This window comes from Paramormyrops kingsleyae, chromosome 14 (genome assembly GCF_048594095.1).
Source record: "Paramormyrops kingsleyae isolate MSU_618 chromosome 14, PKINGS_0.4, whole genome shotgun sequence".
Taxonomy (NCBI): Eukaryota; Metazoa; Chordata; class Actinopteri; order Osteoglossiformes; family Mormyridae; genus Paramormyrops; species Paramormyrops kingsleyae.
The window spans coordinates 8,707,209-8,732,417 of record NC_132810.1 but is presented as its reverse complement, the minus strand read 5'-3'; the positions used below and the strand labels follow the sequence as shown (position 1 = coordinate 8,732,417).

At 49.8% G+C, this 25,209-nt stretch overlaps 1 protein-coding gene across 7 annotated transcripts in view; it reads left to right on the top strand.

The window, feature by feature from the left end:
* Positions 1–573: 573 nt before the first annotated feature.
* Positions 574–25,209, top strand: part of dpf3 (double PHD fingers 3) — a 39,233-nt gene continuing 14,597 nt past the window's right edge. The window contains exons 1-9 of one of the 7 annotated variants that reach the window (XM_023802197.2): positions 574–746; positions 10,762–10,922; positions 11,395–11,502; positions 14,385–14,518; positions 14,739–14,834; positions 15,261–15,333; positions 20,599–20,640; positions 22,224–22,364; positions 23,145–23,273. In XM_023802197.2, coding sequence (XP_023657965.1) covers positions 715–746; positions 10,762–10,922; positions 11,395–11,502; positions 14,385–14,518; positions 14,739–14,834; positions 15,261–15,333; positions 20,599–20,640; positions 22,224–22,364; positions 23,145–23,273 — 916 coding nt within the window. In that variant the 5' untranslated portion in view covers positions 574–714. Of the gene's footprint in view, positions 747–10,761; positions 10,923–11,394; positions 11,503–14,384; positions 14,519–14,738; positions 14,835–15,260; positions 15,334–20,598; positions 20,641–22,223; positions 22,365–23,141; positions 23,274–25,209 lie in introns of all 7 variants that reach the window. The other 6 variants (XM_023802196.2, XR_002836971.2, XR_002836970.2 and 3 more) reach the window with 6 other exon arrangements.

Genomic DNA, 25,209 nt, shown 5'->3' with positions numbered 1-25,209 from the left:
GAATTCCTCCCATTTGGTCGAATGTGGGGCCTTGCTGTGCAATTTATTTTATTTTGCTATATATTGAGTTATCAAAATAAATTAACCATGGCTTCTGGCCACATTAAGTAATATTTTAATATTTTACACATTTAAGTATTTCTGTAGTCAATTGTCAATACCTAACGGAATATATATCTGAAATATAAAAGTGTTTTAAACACAACTGGAATAAATTAAACCCTTAAATACACATGAGGTGTAATGCAATCAATTTGATAATTAGAAGAAACATGATGTTATCCAACAATAATACTACTCATGATAAAATGCATTAAGAATTTTGCGAGACAAAAGCGCACCAAAAACCGAGTAGAAGGGTCATGAACATGCAGCCCCTTCCCCCACAGGTAAAAAAAAATCCAGCTAACAGCCAGAGGGCCGACTAGTTATCTTGCACTTGCATGCTGCAAACAGAGCAAATAACAGGTACTCGTGTTATAGTAACGTCGCAAACTGCCTCTTTAAAAACTGTAGGCATTCAGCACTTGTACTGTACAAAGGAGAAACCCTTTAAAATGGTTTTGACAGTTTCCAAACAGGCCATGCCTTATTTTTCAGCATCGGGATACCATTGGCTAATGAGTCGAACATCTTCAGCGTGATTGGTTGCCTTTTTTCGTACGGTTTCTTCAGAACTCCGAGACGCTGAATATTGGGTTACAGTGTAGCAAAATGGCGGCTGTCATTCAGAATCCACTCAAAGCGTAAGTAATTTTAAAAAATTACTGCAATTGCAGTTCATTTACTTCATTGTTTATTTTGCCGGTAACGTTAAATTTAAAATACCGCGGAACGAATATAGCAAAAAAACATGGTTGTTATGCCTTTTCCAGTATTTTCCCTTGCACAATTTTCTCGCACATGCATCTGAAAAAATAGCTAGCTAAACTAGTGGCTAGCCAGCTAATGCCAATATAGTTTATTTACGGAACACCAAATGAACAAGGAAATAACTTGACAACTCCAGAAAATAATCCTTTAATGCCGTTTTCAAAATTTCGTAGTCGTAAGTGCACAGTGGCTGGTGCTGAATTCATAGGAATACAATGATTTCATTTCGTGTTCTAAAATTAAACTATAATTCATAGTCCGTTTACGGGACGATTGCATGTACTTCCAGCGATTTTATGAATGCATGCATTCTTTTCGGAAACCGGTATATCGTTTATTGTGGTTTACTTAGCTGCAGCCGTGGAAGAAATGCACAATTTTATATTGTTAAATCATATAAGGAAGAGCGATTATTGTTATTTTCCCAGCGCTAACAGATAAGGTCCCCCTTAAGATATTTAAATTTTATTTAATCGTCAGCCGATCGGAATTCATGAACGTTTACACAGGGCAAAAGTTGTTGAGATAATATAATGGAGGTAACTTCGCGTCATGCGAGACGGTGAGGGGTAGGAGGGGGTTAGTCAGTCTGTCCTAAATGCAGGGATATTCGGAGAGTCTCCTTGCCGCTCGGAGATCCTGTGGCGAAGAAATAAAGCGGCTCGTGCTTGAATAAACGCCGATTGTTGTATCGATTTTAATTGTGACGTCAGCGCATCGTACGGGACGCCGCTGTTTTCGGCTGGGGGGGGCACTGGTCGTTTAAGGGGATACATGTCAAGTTTCGTCTCCGTTTATTGCAATCCGCCTCTCCTTTTGACATTTTCACCGGCGCGTCCTGTTGTAACTTAAGCAGTCCTAAACTTGAAATTCGGGTCCGCAGATCCTAAATAATTAATCTCACAACGAAAATAATACAAGGTTAATTTTGCACTGTCGGATTTGTTCAGTTTGCGGCTGGTTTTAAGGTAATTCCTCTAATAACATCGAATGTCGAATAATGGCGTGTGGTCGTAGAAATTTAATTCAGTTTTGAATTAAGTGTTTATGAATATCAGAATCCGTAACATTTATAGAAGTTTGCGGAGTGTAGCGGAATTTAAATGCAGCTCATTGCAACTTGCTAGTTAGAGCTCACTGGTCGTGTGAAGCAGCTTAACTGCGTTCATTGCTGAACATTTTCGTGTTTGTGAAGCTGCATGTGCGGGTTGGCCGCGCTCCAGCGCGAGGTGCGAGCCCACAGCTAGGCTGACACTTCGATCCGTGTAAGCGTTATTCCCTTTCATCTTCTGTATTTTTAGCACAGTCTGTTTTTCAGTCTGCTGGTTCTTCGCTTTCCGCACTCCAAAGAACGAAGCAAAAGACAAACTTATTGTTGATCGGTGAAGGCTGACTGCACGTGGACAGAGACCCCTCGTGACAAGATCGTCTCGGTCTCGAGCGTCCAGCCGTATTGCTTTTGCTTTAAGCGCGTTTCCTAAATATAATGCCCGTCAGATGATAGACTTGCAACAAAAGCATGGAATAATGGCATTTTTTCCAGCATCGTCATTGTCACGCACCCTAACTAGGGACTTGCCGGAAAATCAGATAAAGCACATGTCGGAAATAGTATACTAGGTTATAAATTGTCTTAATTCAGACTGTTATGGGAAGCAAGGAAAATAATCGAGAATGCTGTCCCACATATATTTACGCTTGTATGATTGCAAATATCAGGAATAAGATGTGTGAGAAATGGTTTAGGAGAGAGACCATGGGGCCTCTTGTTTTGAATTGATTGGGAGGGTGGTTAGGGGGCGTGTGACAGTGCCCTGGTGTACTTGTGTGAGCAGTAGTGGACAGGAATTCCATGCCTTTGTCTGGCGTTCCCACTGGCCTTGCCAGCTTGTCCCAGAACTGCTTTACATAGCTGTGTTTTCAGGAATATTCCATAAACGCACAGCGCCTGAGTGCAACTAGAATGCAACATTGCAAATCAGTTGAAGTTTTGCATAAAGAAAAACATCAGATCTCTGCTGTTGACTTATCTTTCCCAGAATCAGGGATGGACTGGCCATAGGGCAGTCTGGTGAATCTGCAATGGGCCGCTGCATTCGTAGATCGTGAGTGAAATTTCCCCACCCCCAGAATGCAAAATATTTAAGGGGACCTCTGGATGTAATTTATGGGACTGTTTTGTCTTCCTAGTCCATGTCGGCCCAGGATTGCGCACTTTAAAGGATTGGTCCGTATAAAACCCGGTGAATCATGAAATGTACCGTGGGTTGTGGAATGTGATTGTTTTTTGGAGAGCAGTGATTACATGGCTGTTAGACAGATTAGGCGTCTGGGGGTGTCTTGTCCCGTTCCGGCCCTTTGTTTCAGTCCGCTATACCTCACGTGTGGAATGTGTGCACTGCAATATTCTCGCCATTATGGAAACCCGGTTCTGGTGGCAGGAATTCCTCTGCTGTGTCCGCTGCCATGCCGATAAGCTGTTTATTCGTAGGGAGGGGTAGGCGGTTCTTCTGTTTCACACTACAAAATTCCTGAGTCACATACTGAGCCAGTAGGAGTGGAGTTGTGGGGGGGGGGGCAGCACGGGGGGTTTGGGGGGTGAAGAACTAGGGTGTTTATCCAGGGGTGTTGTCTGTGTTAGTGTAGAGGTCTGTTTGTTAATTTCAGGGGCTTCTATGCAAGGTTATGCTTCATGGCCTTTTCTTTGGGGTGGGGGTGGGTGGGGGACTGTGTCTTCAGAAGATTTAAAGCCCATCCGATGTGTGCAGTTGGCTGTCTTTGGAAAGAGTACCTCCCCATTTTTTTTTTTCGGTCCGGCTGGCTGTTAATTCAGCCCAGCCATGAGTCCTCCTGCGGCCGTAGATCATACCGCACAGCGCTTCTGTCAGCCTGCCTCTGCGACCTGCGGCCCAGAATGCGCCGTGAGCAAACCGGACGGCGGGGGGCCCTCGGACGAGCCAGCCGAACATGCTGAGGGTCCTCACGGGAGCTGTAGCTACCACCCCCCCCCCCGAAACACCCAAGGGCTGAGGGGGACTGAATCCAGTGAGATCCCTTGAGTCATTCAGACACTTGGCTTTTCTTCCTCACACAGGGCCATTTTTGCTCGGTTGAAGGTGGGTTTTATTCAATAAAGCCCCTCCCAGGTGGACAAGGGCTGCTCATTCATGTAAAAGACATCAGTCTGGAGAGGGAAGCTTATGAAAATCAAGGCCCCCTCGCCATTTCCTCGTCTTCCACTCCCACCTCTATTGTTTTGCCCGACAACGTGTTCTGTTTGAGATGAGAGAGGTGTAGGGCTGGGGGGGGGGGCAGTGGGCGGGGGGGGGGGGGCAGTGGGCGCTACGGCTGTAAGCGGAGGAGGGATGCAAATTAGCCGAGTCCCAGGATCCCTGGGCCCATCTGTTAGGAGGTGCTCTGACAGAGGGGAGGAGCAGGACTCAGACGGGGGCTCCATCTGCCGCTCCGTCGAGCCAGCGATGGAGCCGCACCGTCCGGCTCCGCCCCCCACCCCCCACCCTTACGGACATGGCGGTCACTGCCGTGCTCCTTCCGGCAGAGTTTGTTGAGAACAGGAACGGAGTTGGCGCCTCCCCGTCTGCTCCCTCCGGGGTTCAGCGCTACGCCCTGCCGCTTGTTCTGGCCACGTCCTTCCTCTCCTCGCACCTTCAGCCGTGAGCCGCGGTGGTACAGACACACTGTCTTCTGCCTTGTCGTCCTTCCTGCCTCAGCACCCTGCAGGCACCCCCACCTCCTGCCTTTCCATCATCCTCCTTTTTTTCCCCCTGCTTTTCTCCTACACAGGAGAGCAGGAAGCGCCATCCCCCCACCCCCCCTGCAGACGCATCTAATGAGGGATATCAATTGGTTATAATTAGCCACCGCCTTGAATTTCAGACTTAATTTCACGCGCTCCTCCGGTCCTAATTACCCGCCCTCCCAGCGCTAATTGGATGTCGCTCACGCGTGCTGGCCTGTCCGGCGTGCCCTGAATCCCAGGCCTCGTGGGTCTGGGTGTAGGGCCCCTTATGAGCACGAGTCCGTTCTGTTCTTTGAGGTTCCTGTGCCGCACACACGGGGTGGCTGTGCGTGCGGATGCTGAGTCCCATGCCATTCTGTCCCTAGTCGGGTTCAGCCAGATGCACGTGCCCCCGTTTCTCAGTGCTAAATGTCACCGTAAAGGTGATTTCCCTTAAAAGCGCTCCGAGGCGGGTGGGGTTTGGAGGTTTCGGATTTTGTCCTTGACTTGGTTCTGAATCGCCCACGCTGTTTGTTTTGCGGAGCTCTGCCGCGCATCCCCATCGTTGGCCGCCGCCGGTGCTCCTAGCTGCTTCCCGGTCTCCTCTGGCTGCTGGCTGCCAGTGTCACTTCCTGTGAAGGGAACCGGGAGGTGTCCAGTGTCCCTGGCTCCCTGCCCCCCACCTCACACTGATATCTCTGTGGGCTCATGGGCCAGCCTAGAGGCCGGCCTCCAAGTGCTGGACACGTCTTCCCAATGTCCCTCTTTCTGTCCCCCGCTCTCTCTCTCTCTCTCTCTCTCTCTCTCTCTCTCTGTCCCCCCCCCCCCCGCCGCTCTCACTCTCTCTCTCTCTGCCCGTCTTTTGGTTTTCAGGCCTGAAGGAGACGCGTGTTCAGGTTGGGGAATTTGCCCTTGCCTAGACTGTCCCACAAAATTCCCAGCATTCCGCCCATCAGGGGCACCTTGGTTTGGCCTTTCCAACCCCCCCCCCCCCAACTTGGCGGCTGGGTCTCTCTTCTTTCCTGCCCTGTAGGCCGTGTGAGGGAGGGAGCACTCTTGGATCAGCAGAAGCCGATGTCAGCTGGCGTCGGGACCGGCAGGCTGGATAAAACGCAGCGTCTCTGAGGTCCCACAGCTGATGGGGTTCCAGGAGGTGGCTGAGGCCTCTAGCCATGTGCATCCAGCTCGATGCACTCGGCATGGGGGTGCAAATCGATAAGCAATGGGGGGGGGGGGGCAGTTATTTGTTAGTAAAGGATCAACAACTGTAGATTTCCTATTGAACAAATAATCAATTGGAGAACCTCCCACAATACAAATTGTAGCAAATGAACTGGAAGACAAGAATCCATTTTCGAGAGGTAGATTACTGGGACGGGGGCAGCCGTGTGAGGGAGGGCATTTCAGGCTATACCTGTGCCTTCTCCTGCTGTCACGTTGCGGGTGTGGTTCTTTAAAGGGCAGGTTTGGTTTATTTTTGTGGCATCACTTTTAACAAGGCTTGTGGGGAGCTTTCAGGCAAGTGCACCGAACTGGCCCTGGCTGATGGAAAACCGGATTTTATCACTGGGTGTGCAGCAAGTTCTCTTCGTTACAGGCACTCCTATAAATGTCTGTAATTCTGTCACCCGTCGCCTCTCTAACTCTTTGATCGCCCAGCTGGAAGGTGAAAGGGTAGCCACATCCAGAACGGGTGCGACGCTACCCCCAGCACAACATGCCTTAGCTCATATCGTGCACGTTTGCCCGAGTTGGGCAAGCTCATGGTTAGCTCTAGCTTGTAGGCATGCTTACAGGACCACAGCCAAAAGGATTTGAGCCAGTACATTGTTTGCCCACCAGGGGGCGCTGTTAAGCATGCAGTGTATGGAAACGGTTCAGGGTTCAAGGTAAACTGTTTGCCCTCGTTAAGCTCGGGCTGAGCTTTTTGGATGCCATTGGATGGCTCCATTTTTAGCGGACCAGGTGGACAAATGAACAGGGAGCGTCTGCCTTGATCGATGTGACACTAAGGACGGTGCTAATTAGTGCCCAAATTGTTCTTTTGAGTTTCAACATCTGTTTGCCCTTCCCTCACCCCCCCCCCCCCTTTCATTTTTATATTGTAAAATGTGCCTTTGGAGCTCAACTGAATCAGCCCTCTGCGGAAGAGGCTTAGTGGGTTCAGATAAAGACCGCGGGAAGATAACCAAGCGGTGTCGGGTTACTAAACCCACAGCCGCCCCACTCGTACCCACATCCCCCCCCCTTGTCAATGAGGCCGGCGTCTGCCGAGCAGAGCCACGCGTGGCATCGCCCCCGCGCTCCTCGTGCCCTCGCTTGGCGTGACGGCCCTGAATAATTAATTGTCATTTGGATTAACGAGCGTGTAATGAGTTTGCACGGTTAGGTGGGAGCCCCGAATGCACTGAGAGGGGGGTTCGGCGCCGGGTGCAGCCCCCTCTTTATTCTGCTCCTGCCAGCACCACTAAAGGCGCCCCACTGTGATGGATTACCGCCTTTGCCCCCCCACACGCAGTTTGCTGTTCGCTGAGGTGAAAGACCAACCCAAATGCCCCCCAGAAAACCCCGCCTCAAAAATTAGATATATATAGTATGAGCTGTGTGTGTGTGTGTGTGTGTGTGTGTGTGTATAATATAATGTAATATTATGTTATATTAAATATAATATTTAATAATGTCATGCATACATACATAATATATACATACATACATACAAAATATAGAAGTTCCAGGTTCCACACTCCAGGTAACTCAACACATTTTTTTTCTTGATGTGTATAAATACTCCGAGGCCAAGTCTATGTACCCCCCCTCCACCACAAGACTTTGCCGGGGGGGATGGTTAGGTTTAAGTTGCTCTTGACAGCTGGACCACGGTGTGATGCGACTCTCTTTAAAGAAAAAAAAAGAAAAAAGTTTCAAAAACCATCGAACAGGTTGAGCTACAGCTGTTTTCTCTTTTTGGTCAGTGATGCATTACCTGGGAGACGGGTTTACTGATGAGAGAGCCCCCTCCCCCAAGTAGAGCCGGGCCGTAGACACAAGAGCGTGCCTTTGTCAGGGGGCTGGGAGTGGTTTGCTAAGAGAGGTAGAGAGGTTCTGTCAGAACACCTAATGATCCCACCCCCCCCCCCCCTCCCTTCTGCTTGGGGCTTCTGCGCGTTTTAGCACTGCTGCCTCAAATGAGAGAGACGGCAAGCAAAGGAGATCGAATGGGATGGGGGGGCGGAGGGATAGAGAAGGAGGTATGCGACTGAGCGGCAAGTTTGGAGCTGAGCGAGCAGAGGAGAGAGTGGGGGAGGAGGCGGGGGGGGGAGGCCGAGGGCCGATGGAGGCGGGGGGGGGAGGCCGAGGGCCGATGGAGGCGGGGGGGGGGAGGCCGAGGGCCGATGGAGGGCGGGGGGGAGGCCGAGGGCCGATGGAGGCCGAGGCCCCTCTGCTGGCTCAGCACGGGTGACTCGCTGATGCATCACTGGCCGCCTCAGCATTCTGCAAACACGGTACGTACGTTAGGTCAGGAAAGGTCCTTCATGATGGTGACCTACATTGAAACTTTAATGTGATTTTTCAGGGGTTAATTTTGCCGATGAATCAAGCATGAGCGCACAGATGAATCTGAACTTCCCATATCGTTATAGTCCCATCACTGCCCTCCCCCCCCCCCCCCGGCACCTTCTCCTTTCTCTGGAGGTTACTGTTACTTTGCACGTAGCGGCCCAGCCTTGCTGATGACATACCCACATGTCGTCCGGGTCCCCCTCGGATCTCAGTACTCGCCAACCAATCAGATTCAGGGTAGAAGACGGGGCTGCCTGAAACAGGCGGGGTTTCCTGTTGTAGTTTTTCCCTTCCTCCAAACACAAGCGTCAACCTGGCTGTAAAATGGCAGTTTATGGAAGTACACTTAATTTCAATGGTAGGGGAGGGGGGGTTGTGACCCCCGGTGAAAGTGTTAAGAGGCGGAGGAAGTTCTCCCCGACCCCCTCATTCTGTTTCTATGCCAACGATCATCCCACAACTGTCTCCACATACGCTCCAGCTGTGGAGACCCCCCCCTGCCCCCGTGTTGTGTCTGACGTACCTGGGCCCGTGTTTGCTTGCTATTCTCACACTGACTCTCTGTCTCCCTCAAACACTGGGGCTCTTTGTGCCCCCCCCCCCCCCCCCCTCCACTTTGTCAGGGGCCACATACCAGACATTTCTGTACATTGGCTGGACAAGCAAGCAGAGATCTCATTGAGGGGAGAGAATCTCTTCACCCCCCCCGACCCAGTGGCCACTTATCTGGCCGTCCGGGCTGGTGGGGACTGCAGTGCAAGCCCCCCACCCCCAAAGAATTACTATTTCACATTTACATTGAACTATTTGCGGACACCTGGGTAGGGACCCTTATCAAAATGGCTGTCTGTTCCTCTGGGTGTGCCATGTTGCTGGGCCCCCAGCAGCCGTGCCCGCACGCCCGCCCGCCCGCATACGGGGCTGCAGTCCAGCCAGAGGCAGCCATTGTCCTGCGCACTTGTCCTCCTCCATCTCTGGTTGCCACCAACTTTGTCAGTTATCCTCCGCGGAGGGCGGGCCCAGCGGGTTCGTCGCCATGCGAGGCGTACCACCCCTGCGCCAGTCCCCCTGCGCATCCTCAGCTCGCATTTCACCCTGAATCTAACGTGGGCGGCATCGCATGCTGATGGGGGAGCAATGCCACCCATCCTTTGAGTCTTTTTTGTTTTTTATCCCTCGTTCTCCCTCCCTCCACATTGTGCCTCTCCACCGTGGCTGATTGATGACATACTACCCCCCCCTTCCCGTATCCTGCTCCTTTTCTTTGTTTGAGAGCGCTCCCTCCGGTGGCAAATGGGCGCCGACGCTCTCAAAGCCCCCCCCCTGAATTCTCTGCTGATCTCCGTGCCTCAGTGTTAGGGTGGCAGGCTTCCTGCTGGACTGAGGAAACCCATCAGACTTCCAGGACAGTGGGACTGGAGAGTCCTGGGTTGGCGCCTTAGGTGGGGTCCTGCTGTTGTACCTTTAAAGCGATGCCCCAATATGATGTTCTTTTGCAAAAACATATTAGGGGAAAAAAAGGTTTTGAAAATTAGTGTCTGGTTGGTGAACTGATTAAAGCAGCTCTCCATACCCCCCAAATTTAAGTCCAACTCACCCTTACCTGAAAACTGCATCAGTGCTGAGGGTGAGAGTCACGCTTCCATGTTGTCCTGGACTTCCTGCCGGATTTGACCTGAGTCTGTGGGTGAAGGGGAGCCTGTCACCGTCCCCCACAGACTGCGACTGTACCGCATGCTGGCATGGGCCCAAACCTGCCCGCCCCCCCCCAGGCCCTCTCAGATCCGCTCTCCCAGCACCCTTATCATGACCGTGGTGCCCGGGCAGTCGGAGAGGCTTAAGTAATTAAAAGCCGTAAATTAAACAAACTGGAGCGGCTGCTAGCACTCCACCGTGCTTTTCTGGCGAATCCGGCTGCCGCGTTCCTTGCCGGCCAGATTGCGTCTGGTCATGCCGCTCCCTGTCCTCCAAGGTGTCACTGCATGCGTTTCGGGGGTGGTGGTGGGGGGGGGGGGGCTGTCACAAAAGCAGCCAATCCAAAAGAAGGAGCGGAGCTCCATGAAGGGCACCGAGCCATGGAGAACGGACTTCCATGCCTCGTGTCGGCCGTCTGAACGGGTCCTGCCCAGAACAGCAGCTGCCGGTTGGCCGATGCGTCTCCAGGAGAATCAGCGGAGCGTGCGAGCCCGTTACGCCGCCGTCCCGTCTCGGTGGGGCGAGGCGAGGCGGGGGAGGAGGTATCGGAGCGGGGAGGGAGGCATAGGTGAGCTTCACGCTTCACGAGGCCCGTCCATCTGTCTCCACGGGCGAGGAGGACAGCCGAGCCAGAGTCCCCGGCATGCCGGCGAATTCCGCCCACGCCGCGGGGAATCGCGCGCGATCGGCGCTGCAATATGTTTCGCCGCAGCTAAGACGAGTGCCCGGTTCCAGAACCTTCCGGGGGGGGGGGTGGGGTGTGAAATCTGTTCTGTGCTGTGTTATTTCGAATTTGTGCCCCAAGCCTCCATGGTAGGTGGCACCCCTTCTTTCTGTACCGGTGGGGGGGCCTGTCCCTGATGACCGGCTGCATTCTGTACCCCCCCCTGCAGGCTGGGCGACCAGTTCTACAAGGAGGCCATTGAGCACTGCCGCAGCTACAACTCCCGGCTGTGTGCCGAGCGCAGCGTCCGGCTGCCTTTCCTCGACTCGCAGACGGGTGTCGCCCAGAACAATTGCTACATCTGGATGGAGCAGCGCCACCGCGGGCCAGGTGGGTGAACTGCACCCTTAAATGGTGGAACTGCACCAGGTTGACCTGCCACCTTCCATTCCGGCCCCCATCTCCTTCCCAGAACCTCCTCTGTCCAACCTTTGACATTCATAGAGTAGCTTGTGCGCTAACTTAGATTTAGTTTGAGACAAATGGGGACGTAGAACCTTCTATGGTGCTGCGGGGGCTCGTCAGCCAGCCAGAGACGCCCGTAAATAGAAGCAGCGTCCTGCTGGGCGGAGTCCTGGCCCCACCCTGTACTCTGTGGTCGTCGGGCTTCCGTTCAGACGGACCGGTTCCGGATTTATCATTGCGGTTGCCATCTGCTTCTCCTGAAAGGACGGTGCCGGAGAAAAAGACACCGCACGTTTGTGAAGGAAAGGCGACGGCCTGGTCAGTGTGGGTGAGGGGTGATATTCTCACCCGGGCTGTGTGTGTGTGTGTGTGTGTGTGTGTGTGTGTGTGGGTTCAGGTCTGGCCGCGGGACAGATGTACACGTACCCCGCCCGCTGCTGGAGGAAGAAGAGGAGGCTGCACACGCCTGTGGACCCACAACTGCGACTCTGCGATCTGCGGCTCGGTGAGAACACACCTCTCCTACTCTCTCCCAAAATTCCCTCCCCCTATCCTGTCTCAATAAATATTGCTCTTTCCTCTCATTCAGATGCATTTGTTTTTCACCTCCTCTTCCTGTTTACATTCCATTTTCTCCTTTCTCTCTCTCTCTCTTTCATCCTTTAATTGCCTATTTGCCCAGTATTCTTTGTTTGTCGCCCCCCCCCCCCCAACCGAAACACATCCCGGTGCAACTCCCTGTGCACATCCCTGTACATCCCTGCACATCACCTCCCCCAGATGCCTCCACCAAACCCCTCCCTGTCTCGTTAGTGGTGCACCCATGCTCATCTAGCAGGAGGTCATCCAGATGCCCCTGACATCCCATAGCCGGTTTCTCCTGAATATTCACTGAACCCTCACTCCCCCCGGTTCCTGCGGTCAGAACGAGCTGGCCCACCTTCATAAGCCATCTCAAAAACTCTGAGATATTTATCAGTCATGAAAGCAGGGGAGTCACAGTCAGCCGCGTCGAGCCGTCTGCTTTGACTCCTTGTCAGGCATTGTTCTGTAACGCGGGCACGCACATTTACCTCATTTTCAGAGGAGTGCAGTGCCTTTGGAACTTGGCTCCTGTAAATCTGCAGAGACGTCCGTTAGGATTCACAGCACGAAGCGGCGGTCAGACCGAACACATCTGATAAACGCAGCGAACGCTGAATGCGGGTCCATGCTGTGCTGTTCACCATTGCTGTTGATGTGAATGAATGTCTTGTTTGCAACACGCTGGAGATTAGCTAAGGTTAGACAGCCGCAGATTTGTTTATTTTTTTTTTGCCATTCTGGGCTCGTGTTTCCCCAAGAACGTTAGCAGAGCAGGCCATAATGTTAACGGCTGCACAAAGTAACGTTTGCAGCTAGCTAACTCTCAGAGCCGTTTGTAGCACAATAAACAGGTATAACAGGCAAACCAAACAGAACAACAGCTGACTTACTGCAGCTGATTCTCCGGTTTATATTACGGAAGCTGCAGCTGGTTAATTAAACAGGGCGTGCCGTACAGGATGACCATCGTTTTGCTGCAGGACAAATTAGGCAGATATTGCATAGTTATTAGCTAAAGTAATTAGCTGAAGATTTCAACTGAAGCTTGGGTTTTAGAATAAAAGCTGAAATTCTGGTTTTCCTTTGTCTTTTATGTGAAATAAATTATTCCTGACAAAAATGCATCTATTAAAAATCTTATTCTCTCTCCTGTTCTTCTGACAGTGATGCCTGATAATCATTAATGCGCCTTAAGGCGTACCACGTTTAGTATTAGTTAGACCTCTTTCATCAGTGGTCCAACAGCAGTATTCTGGCTGGGATTCTGCATCTGTAAGTGTAACCAGGCCCTAGGTATGGGTGGTGTGGTAACACATAGTCTGTATCGTTATGAGTTTTGAGCCCAACCCATAAAGAGGGGACATGCTGGACCCTGCATTACTGCTTTGGGGATTTATGAGATTAGCAGATAGCAGCAAGAACCTGAGCAGGACTTTTAACAGCCCCACAATGCAGAGTAATGTTTAATATTTTGTGTAATATTTTCTATGAGTACCTGTAGTGCCTGATGTTGTTAGCGTTGACAGACTAATGTAGCGTGCTTGAAAGCGTCTGTACAAGCAATTCGGTTGAGATGTTGTTGCATACTAACAAAATGAATATAGCACCCGGTTTTCAAGCTGTATCCTTCACCACGGCCGACATGACTGCTATGGCAGCTGCTTTGAGGAGTCCGTCGCCCGTCGCCCGCTGCCGACAGAGATGTCCGCAGGGTCTGGGGTGTTGAAGAAGCGTTTTATTTTTTATCTTTTTTCTGAGCTGGAGCAGCTCCTGGCCCCCGGGCTCCTGCCTCGTCCTTGTCAGCGGGGCCTTGGGAGCGCCGAGGCGGGGGCAACTGAGGCAGGGACTCCGGCTGCATGCCGAATCGAGCACCAGGGCTGGGCAGCCCGGCTCTATTTTCAGCACTGCTCTCCCGGGGTGGGGTGGGGGGGGGCGGGGGGGGAGTGTGGGAAGTTGTCTCACCACTGACAGCTGAAAGTCAACCTGCACAGACACAATGGATGCGGATTGGGGGGGCAGTGGGGGTAGGAGTCACGGATGAATGGTCAGTAAACCCGGGTTATTGCGTTGGCGGCCCCCGGGGGTGGAGAGCAGTGACGCTTCCCTCCGCAGCCGCGCCTCCGCCCATGACAGGCGGTGGGGAAATGGCTGCCAGAGAGGTGCCTCCTGTTAAATCCCGGCTCCCTAAGGACTGCGGCCAAACGGTTACCGGCGGCGAAGCTGCCGTGTGGCGGGATCCGAATACAGTCCCAACTGCCTCATCAAAGCGGGTTCGCCTTTTGATTTGGCATCAAGGGGAGGAACACAGACCAACTGTCGGGGGGGGGGTCTCGCTTTGTCTGACCTCTGCCTCTTGTTGGGGGAGGGGGGGGTGTACTGATACCGCTCATCCTTTTATCTCCGGTACCTTCCGTGTTTCATGTTCTATTCTCGCGGACATCCGTGTTGGGAAGTTGGGAGGGAATTTTCAGTGTAAACTCGGAGACGTGTAGGAGTCGCCGTGCGCTAAACGTACAGGTGTGCGCATGCGAGCGTGTAACTGCAGCAGGTAGCTCAGTGCTTATGGAAGGATCTGAGACGTAAAGCTGTTGGTTCAGGTCCCACGAGGGGCAATACTGTCGGAAGCACGAGCGAGGTACTTCACCTAAGTAGCTCCAGTGACATCTCCAGCTGTACTAATGGGCATGATTGTGTAATTAATTATGAATAGATGGCAGCTTCTGTTGAGAGGCTGAGTCATGAGCCCCCCCCCCCCTCCCAGGCTGTGAGTGTGTGACGGACTCTCAGCATGTGTGCCCACAGAGGGGGAGCTGGCGGCCAAGAAGGAGCCCCTGGCCTCGGAGAGCACCGCCCTAGAAGCGCTGCTACGTGGGGAGGCCCTGGAGAAGCGCGGCCCCAGCAGCACCAAGGAGGAGGAAAGCCTGCTGGAGATCCAGGTGGGAGGGGCTGTGGGCTGGATCATAGCTGCTGTCCACTTAGGCTCTGGGCAGGAAGCTTTCTGGAATGTTTTGGATGCATTTGCTTTGGAAAATAAGAATTTGTTTATTCTTACTTTAAATTATATGTGCATTTTTTTTGGGGGGGGGCAGTGCACATGCAGGGTTTTGGGGGTTTGGTATTGAAAAGCTCTGCTTTCCACCTGCCTGCCCATCACAGAGGGTTCTGGAGGCGGAAGAGAATGGGGACGGTTACCATGACGACGAGGACTTTGAGGTGGACACCCCGAAAAGAAAGCAGAGGAGCAAAGGCCGGGTGAGGCTCCCACGGAACCAAGAAGAAGCACTTAAATGCCCCCACCTATCTGAGGATGCAGGGCCCCCCCCCAGGAGACAGACAGCCCTGTCTCAGGCTAGACTGAGTGATGAATTCAGGATCGAGAGTGTTATGATCTGGGGTGAGCCCCACAGCAGGATGGACAGGGCTAAATTACCCACCTCGAGACGGGTCACAGAAGACAATGGTAACTATAGCAACCTCAACATATATCAAATGGCAGGTCTGTCAGGGTCCAATTCAGACCATATATTTGCATTTTTCTTGGCATTTGTGATGTCATATCAAAGGAACCGTGTTATGCAAAAATAACCAATGTCGTTACCAAATGCATCTTGGGCTGAGGTGTGCAACATCGCCCCCTGCTGGCAGAAGTGGTTGATGACATGCTCACTCTACCTACAGGGTCGGGGCACAGGGCGCAGGAAAACTGAGGCGGCTCTTACGGACGACCAGGACAAGCCATATGTCTGTGACAGTAAGTTCGCGTGCTGCGCTGAGAACAACTCCGCCCAAACCCAGCTCTAGGGCACCAGGACCATGATGAAATACGTAACTCGGGCCTGTTCCAGCCAATACTGAAGCCTCTGCCAAGGAGAGGTGATTTACTGTCCGGTAAACCCATGCGGGACAGAAGGCTGTGTCAGACATTTTCCCGTTCAGTTCCTGCCAGGATTTTAAAAGAGGAGCTCCACCAGGTCTGACAAACTTCTGCTGTGCTTTTTATGTATCAGCAGCAGAAGCTGGTTACGCAACAGTCAGCAGACTGTTTATTGGAATATCACCGATTAAACAGTAACAGAAGTGCTGACGACCAGGGACCCACCCTGGGAATCGTCCACTTATCTCATCAGAATTAGCTTCCACCAGAGCACGGAGCAAGCCAGAGTTTACTGACCTATCGATACATGGAGCTCGCCGCTGATATACCCCCTGAATCCCCATCTCTTTGTACGTTTGCTCCTCCTCGACCAAATCTGTTTTGCGAATGTCCCTGGCCTCTTAAGGCCATGGGTCCCATCTGGAGCGAGTCCAGTCCATCGGTAGTCGTTATCTGAGAGCTGAAATGGACTGTTATGGATTTTTATGGCCCCCGAACACGGAGCCAGGATCCACCCAAAGGATTAAGGGTCACCCTTTGAAGTGCTGCACTTCTGTATCGAAACGTTTTCATATGTGTGACACCCTTTAAAATACGATAAACGCATCGGTTGCTGCCTGCTTTGAGTTTGCGCACATTGGAGGAAATGAGAAAAATGCTTCTCATACTTTCTGGTTTAACATCATGGGCTATGAGCACATCACCTGGTATCACTAATCAAAATCCAGCCAGCTGTCATTAATTGGGGATCTCATGGTGTTTCCTTTCCCCTCATTACCCCTTTCCTCAGTTCTGAAGGGACATGATTTTTTGTGTGTGTGTTTTCTGTAACATACAGACCACTCTACATACCCAGGGGCAGAATTCTACCAGACTAACTGGTTGGATTTTGATGAGGGATTACTCTAGCCTCTAAGTTTTATCTTCTTGGAAGCAACAAACTCTGGTCGCTGGTAGGTCAGTACAGCAGAGTATAATTTTTTGTTAGGAGATGTGGTGTGAAAATCCAGTTTTCCGTTTTCATCGTCACATTACTAGGATATTCTGATTTGAGTTGCCTTTGAATCTCTTTTTTTTGCTTTCATTCAGGGTTCTGTTTTCACTTATAAGGCCAGTTGTGCGGCTGTTTACAGAGGGCCCAGTTCGGGGTGGCTTTCCCGAAAGCTTCATAACCCTGAGTAGTTTGTTATCTAGTACTTAAGATTGATCGTTAATTAGCAAGCGTTTCCCAAAACCCTTCGTAACGAAAGAAGTTCGTTATCTCGTTTGTAGATTTACGAGTTCTCTGACCCAGTCGTTATTTTCTACGCCGTTCTTTATTTGAACTTTTGCCTGCTGTCCTGTCACAGACACACAGAGATCGGCCAAAATAGACAACAAAAAGACATTGATGCTCTTTTTTTGGACACCGTAATAATGCTGATGATGTCGTAAGAGGTCAATATTGCAATATAATAGCTAAAATGTTAAGTATAAATTAGCACAAATGGGGCTGATTGTTGTAACACCTGTATGCCAGTTGAGTACATAACAGGGTTGTGCACCATTCAAAACTGACTTGAGATTGACCTTGAAAATCAAATTCAATTTACAAATTAATTGAAAACACGGTGCAGAATCGCAATTCGACTTTGAATATAAGGAAGTAGAATTAAAAAGGAATTGATTTCACATAAATTCATATACATAGTGTAAATAATATTTCAATATGAATTACCCAGCGTGATAACATAAACTGCATATACTGAATCCCACCCATGCCCCACCACGCGATCAGGAATATTTATGGCATCAAAAAGTACCCATTGGCCAGGCCCCCCTGTTTGAGCACCTGCCTGAAAAGTCTGTGCATGTCACTGTTATTCGTAATGAATGCCACATTTGAAGTGTCTCCTATACAAGAAATAATTTAACTGCAATTTTGTGTACCATGGTGAAAGAGCACTTCATACAGCCATACAAGTAACCCGATCACAGTCCTATTCATCTGACAACTCACTCAGGAAAAGCTACTGCAGACTCCTCACAAATGGTAAGACACATAAACAGTTAAAAATGCAAAAACAATAAATATATGCACATGGAAAAGCACTCAGAGGGCTGATTTAAACCAAATGCATATTGGTAGAAAAGCCTAAAACAATTACACAATTTTTATCTTGCAGTACAGACAAATATAAAGTTTTCTCACTAGTCAATATATACATCTACCATCTTGAAAGTAAATCTGTTAACGTAATTATTTATGTTTTGCTACATTAAATGACATTCATGTATTTGATGATTGCATTGAATTCAAATGAGTTAAAGTATTATTACTGTCATTCCAATTCAACATTTTACAAGGTGTGGCCAAGTCAATTCAAAATCCAATTCATAAATTTTGAACAACCCTGGTAAGCTACATAATGAGCTAACCAATCAAATGTGCCATGTGTTCAGTCACATCTTTTCAATTGGGAAGGTGAATCACCCCTCACCACCAGCAACGGCAGAGAACAGAAGACACCTTTGGAGACAGCCAAGTAGCTTTTACAGGTGGCCATGAAACCCATGGACCATCTCATTAATGAACGATTCATAGATAAATACAGGGCTGGTGAAATAATGAGCCCTTACCCTGGTGCAGGATAAGTTGAAAAGGGGAACACACTGGAATTTTGCCCTTAGTGCATTGTGCAGCTTCTGCCAGCTCTCTGCTTCTACGCCACCAGTGGATTCCTGTAGACCTACAGATGCACATGGGCCTTAGCAAGGCTGCTGTGTCCTGCATCTGTACATGCATCGGTCATGTTTCTGTTGCACCATGCACACAACTACATACAGTGTCCAGCAGGAGGGGATGCCTTGCATGATACTGGAAGTGGTTTTCTTTCCATTGCAGACATACCTGACATTGTAGGTACAGTGGATGAAACCCTCAACCCTATTCATATTTGCAGCCCCTCGAATCACACCTGCACCTGTTGAAAAGGGTTTTTGGCACTAGGCCAAAATGTCCACGTAATCTGCAACCATCAAGGTCATTTTACAGGCATTGTCGCCAAGTGTCCTGTGAATACACATGATGCTTATATCTGCTCCAGCTTTGGAGTGTAGCAGATGGGAAAGGATGGTGTGTTTGCTGGTGGCTGGTTATTGGGAGACAGCAGGTGTCCTCTTAGCAAATACCTGCTGATTCCAGTGCTGAATTCCCAAACCATAGCTGAGGAGACGTATGACATCACACACGAAAGACACACACTGCTGTACTGGGTGCTTTGGGCATGTGGAAGATGTGATTCTGGTGCCTACACAAGTCCTTGGGAGCTCTAAGGTTTCCCCCTGAATGTTGCTGTGCTGTGCTGTTATGTGTAGTATGCTGCTCAACGTTGCAGTAAACCTCAGTTCTCGAACTCATTAGAACTCAATTTTTTTAAAAGTCGAGCCAACCAGTTCGAAAAAAAATTACTTAGAGCTCGATCTGAATCTCAGAAGTCAAACCGTGAGCACCAACCTAAGATAACTTGTACACGCGGGGAAATGAGTCACGCGGCACGTCTCTCAGCGGAAACAAAGGGTAAAGCTTCAGTCTCAGCCTCACATTCCCTATGATAGCATCGTGCATGTTTACACTACCTGAATACATATATTTAGACAGTAAAAATACATTTAGACAATGATAGACAGTGACAGTAATTATATAATAAAATACATTTAAAAATAAAGATTTCTTATTAATTATTTTAATATCAATAATAAACCATTAATACATTTAATTATAATAATATTGTCGTGCCCAGTGGGGACGGAACGGAGACAAAGGCGCAGACGTCACGGTATCGGGGAATACAGGGTTTAATTACAGGTAAGGCAGGCAAAACGCAGACGGACAATACAATGACCGGACTGGGGAAACAAACTGAAACGCGGACGAAATACAGAGGACTAATGACAACAACCAGAAACAGCTGATCACACGGGGATTCCACACGGGGTTAACGAGGGGGCGTGGCTCACGGAAGGAGCGGACGATCGGGGCAGGGCACATTGTTTGGATACATTTATTTTCTTACTTTAAAAATGACTGTTTTGATAAATGTGCTTAGATGTGTTTAGTACAGTATATGCTCTTGTTTTGTCCGGTTCATTTTGTGTTTAAATGCTAAAAAAAAACATATTTTGGTGTCATTTTTTGGGGCCGGGAACCAATTAATTGGTTTTCCATTATATCTTATGGGGAAAATTCGATCAGAACTCGAACTTTTTAGGATTCGATCCAGAGTTCTGAACGGATTAAATTCGAGTTCTGAGGTACCACTGTATATTTTTGACCATCTCAGTAAGTTTTTAAGGCTTCTTTTGAGAAATAATATTTTCCTTTTTCTATTGCTGCTTCCCATCACATTTTGAGCCCATTTTTATATTTTCAGCAAATCGGTTAATTTATTTTGGACTTAATTTTGGTTTCTTTGGTGTCTTTTTATTTCTTTTCTAATTTTCACCATTGAAATACATGGCATCAATTTTCCTGTTATCAACAGTCACACGGAGGCCAATAAAGTACTTAATGTCCGTCCGTTAATTCTGGAATAATGAAGGGTTTTGGGAAACACACGTAGACCTCACTCATTCTTTACCTGCATCGTTCTTTATCCTGTTCGTTATTCGTTAAGATCGATCACTTTCGCTAAAGCCACCCCTGATTTATTTATCAGAGGGGTGAACGTCCTATTGGTTAAGGGAGGCATCTCAGCTCTGGTGGGTGGAGTTTATGCGCTGCCAATCTCCCGCTCTCTAAACCTGCTTCCCACTGCTCATGTTGACTTTCAAAGCTGCAGTTCTCCCACTGCTATTACACCATCAGAACCCATTTAGCACAGAGCTGATTTAAGTGATTGATAATGTAAACAAGCCTCATTTTTTGGTGAAAATGGCTTAATGTCAGGATTATTTAAATGAATGAATCTCCCTGTACTGCCACATTAGAAGGGCCAGGATTCTAGAGGGTGGATGTGTGGATGATCACTGGGTATCGCTCTGCTCTCAGATTAGCGTACAGTTTACATGCAGACGAGTGGGACTGAGTCTTGATCATGTTAAATTTCTACGTTAAACTCACTTGTTTTCCTTTTTGTTTGCCCTGTGTCTTCTCTGTTTCAGACAGATACAGACAAAAGCGTAACTCAAAAACCACCACCCCAGGTATCCGGACTTGCCGCCGTCTGTGCTTCTCCTTGAGAAATCGGGCCATCCAATAAGAAGCCGTAGAGCTCTTAGGAACCCTGCACGCTGTCGCAGTGAAGGCTGTTACCCTAGTCCCCATTGGTCCCCATTGGTTTGGTTTGGTCTGCTTCATCCAGTCCTTGTTGGCGATGCAAGTCATGCGTGTTGCGCTCATGAAATTGGTGTGGGCACAAATCAGCGTGATTCTGGTGTCTGTCTGTAGCGCTTTTACTCCCCCCACCTCCCACCCCCTCGGTGCTTGTGGGCCCACCCCCACCCCGGCCCCTCGTTCTCTGCCTCGTTTAGCCTCTGACCGTCAGAACTGTGAGAATCACAGGCTTGAATGAACCTGGCCAATGGCAATGAATGATGCTGGTCATGTCACAAGACTGCAGTTCCTTTCTGTCTTACCTGCTGGCAGAAAGCTCAGACTTCTTTAGTAACCAGAGGAGAATCTCCTCACGCATTAGACTTTCAGACAAGCCAAAGGCTCTCCGTCAACACAGCTCTTCTGTCTAATGTCAGAGTGATCATATGATGCTCGATTAACTAATAGAATTAAAGTGAGAGGTTCTAATCCTCTGCAGTTGAGTGGCTAATCTTAGCACACATAGCTGTTATGAGTGGAGAACTTTAAATATCTGTTTTTTTCATGCTGTGCCTGTTCATGTAGCAAAGCGTTCCTGCTCCTTTTTCTCATTCCCTTGAGTTAACATTGAGCCTCAGGGCTCGAAAACCCTCTTAGACTTCAACAATGAGGCAGAGGACATCGTCTCCCCTCAGCTCTCCTGTGCCGGGGGCCCAGGGTTCGATGTGGCATCGTGCTGTAGCGCCATGGCAACCCAGACAAGCACGGTGAACTTTCTCTCCCATCCCAGAGCTATCACCTGCCCCCTGAGTGAATGCTAACTGCATAAAACCAATGTCACTCATGCCAGGCTTTCAAACAAGACAAAACTCCCTCCTCCCCACACTCCCACTTCTCCCTGCCTTCTTTCCGCTGTTCCATCAGCTCCGTGAATCAGCACTGCGTGGCTTCATCGCAGCATCATGGCGGTGTCTTGTCAAATGGATTTACCCATAATCCCTCTCTCGTATAATTAGACTGTGCTGCAAAACTATTAGTCACCTCTTCTGGTAGCTGGAGCTGGAGGTGTGATGGCCACTTTTATTATAAAAAATTTATATAATGTGAAGTTTATTTCTGGGGTGGACACACTTAATCGATTTCTCATTAGTGGTCCTTTATGCTTCTGAGTCTCAAAGATGTTCTTAATATGGAATAACATCAGTTACCAGTATCTATAATAATAATAATAATAAATAATAATAATGTGAGATTGGTGATGTGCTGCCAAGTCAGTACTAAAGGGGGCTTCACTTTGCTGGTATGGCTTAGCATGCTGTTGACGGAACTTGGTCATCGCACCATTGGGGTCTCACCCCCCCAGCCCTGCAAAGATGGGCCCTGACGGCCCTCCTCCTGCGGTAAGGGTGATGATGCTAATGGTTCCCTATCTGTTTTGACATCCCCCCCCACCCCACCCCCCCCCCCCCAACAGTCTGTGGGAAACGCTACAAGAACCGGCCCGGCTTGAGTTACCACTATGCCCACACTCACCTGGCGGATGAGGAGGGGGAGGACGAGAGGGACTCTGAGCCGCCCCAGTCCCCGCCAGCCCACCGATCCAACAACCACAAACGTAAGAATGTGCCCCCCCCCCACTCCATGGACCCATGGCTGTCGAGTACCTACTGGGTGATACACGTGTCCTCACCCAAATAAAGATGGATCTGGCATCTCAGACCCTTCTCTGCTTTTTATTGACATTGAAGCATCACGGAGATCTCAGATCCCAACTTCTGTAGGGGCTGCTGATCAGCCGCAGTCCAGCGTTCTTCGCGGGTGCTGATGAGTGGCTTTGGCGGCTGCAGAGTGGCGTCTCGGAGCTTCACGCTGTCAAACTGCATCCCCGGCGACTCCCAGATGTAAATATCTGGGCTTTGAGTTTACATACTTGTGGCTTTGTTTTATCTGCGGCCAATTAGCTCGCTGCTCGCCGGGGACGGCAGCCGCTCAGTTCCCCAGTAACCCTAGAACAGGGCATGAGCCAACACTTGCTGTGCTAGGGGTCTGGATTACACACCTCCCCCTGTTGCCTGACCTCGCGTCTGCAGCCACTGCACAACCATGGAATTAAACACCATTGCAGGAAAATGCTGCTTTGCTCTGTAGTCCCACCGATATGTAAAAAAAACTTGTTCATTTAACTGACATTCAGAAATTTAACTGATAGCAGTTTCTATGGCTGGATGTTTTAGTGGGCCAACTTTTATGTTAAATACCACAACTATGTCTCTGTGACAGAGCTTTAACTGCTGTGCCGCCTACTGACCATGGTGGGTTATTACATTAAAGTAAAGCAGTGTTTAGGGGAAACCAGCCCCCCCCCCGGCTAATTCATCTGCTTCTTCCGCAGCAGCTCAGAAGGGGCCGGATGGAACAGTCATTCCCAATAACTACTGTGACTTCTGCCTGGGCGACTCTGGATCGAACAGGAAGACGTGTCAGGCTGAGAACCTGGTGTCCTGCTCAGACTGCGGCCGCTCCGGTGAGTCCCCCGCATGCACACATGCAAGCTCCGACCCCCTCATCCATCACAGCCCAAACATTGGTTGCTTCCTACTCCTCCTCACCCGCCTCCCTCATTCCTCCCAGCGCTGCCCCCCATCCCCCCCCCCCCGCCCCCAAAGCTCGCCAAATCCCCACCACTCCTACAGTATTACTGCTTTTCCCTGTTTGGGCAGTGGGCTGGGGCTCGCCTTCCACCAAATCCTGCTGGAGGTCTGTGTGGCTTCTGGCTTTTTCCACAAGCGTCGCTAGTAATGGGAACAGCGACTCAAATCAAGCAGCCTTTTCACGGTGCATGAAGTGGCGTATTATCTCAGGAAACCGTTAAGCTGGTGCCAGCTGGCTGTGATAAAGACTCTGGGGGGGGCGGAGCCTGATACCCCTCTGTCCTGATTACCGCAAGCTCCTCATGTCGGGAGGAGGCCAGTCAAAGGAACGTGCCCCAGCACTCGCTGGTGGTCCACGCTTAAGCCTGGTCCTCTGCGAGCAGCATCTCCAGACCCCTTTTGTAGAACGTGGTATGAGGACGTAAAGCGGCCCCACCTCCAGGAAGATCACACGCAGGATGCGACATACTGAGCCCAGACGGCACTAGTGATAATTAAACACCTATTTAACCATAAGGGGACTTGTGCTGCACCCCAGCGTGCGTGTGGCAATGCTGAAGTCCCCCGGCAACACCCTCCCTCTGCGCCTCGAAGGATTCCACCACCTTGCCGCATGCTTCCTTGAGAGCAGCTCGCCCGAATCCTTGAATAAGTTTACATCCGCGATTAGCTTCGTATCTGAAGCCAACATTAATCCTGACTGAAATCCCTCACCGCACCGTTTCTTTGATCTGGCAGAAGTTGTTTGAGAAAAGAGCTCAGGAATCACAGAAGTGCCCCAGTATCCCACTCCGTGGGTTTCACAGTGCCGTTATTGTGATATTGTAAGAGAATATAACATGCATTTCTGAATCTTTAGCTGAGCTGATCCAGGGACCATGTCACTTCTGCAGCCTGTGCACGCTCTCTCATTGCCTGCTTCTTTTCACCCTCCATGAGACCCTGCGCTCCGGCCCACATCCCTCCATCCTATGAGTTGTGTCCACACTGCCAGCATCGTCCAGTGCCTCCATTCGGTGGACACCTGGCACCGGAGCGGGGATCCACTGCTTCCTATGCATTCGAGTCGCACAGGTCCAAGACTAATAGGACAAGCATTTTAAGGAAATAATAATTGAAACTTTATCAATCCCCTGAGAAAAATCCTCCTTAGTCTCCCTTCACTGAAAGTAACTTCAGACATACCAAGGCCTTGAACCAGCAGCTTTCTAATCAGACTGGGGTGGTGGTGAACACACTATTGTGGGGGGTGTGGGAGTGGTGAGGCTTGAACCCGGGTCCCAGATGTATGAGAAAGCAGTGCTAAACACTACACTACCAGGATTTTCTTTTCCAGGGGGTGATATGTGTGAACCCAGTTCCCTCTTGGTTTTCTACTTTCTTTGCCAGCTTAGTGGTTGCTTGAGTAGCTCAGTGGGCTGAGCCTCTATACCTGTGATTAGAAGGTTGCTGGTATGTCTGAAGTTGCTTTCAGTGGAGGGAGACTAAGGAGGATTTTTCTCAGGGGATTGATAAAGTTTCAATTATTATTTCCTTAAAATGCTTATCCTATTAGTCTTGGACCAAGGCAAGGTACACTGTTTTCAGGCTGGGGTGGTGGTGAGCACACTATTGTGGGGGGAGGTGAGGCTTGAACCCAGGCCCCAGGTATATGAGATTGCGCTGCCAACCACTACACCACCCTTCTGCTGGTGATATGTGTGAACCCAGTTCCCTCCTGGTTTTATGCCTTCTTTGCCAGTTCAGTGGTTGCTTGAGTAGCTCAGTGGGCTGAGCCTCTGTACCTGTGATTAGAAGGTTGCTGGTGCC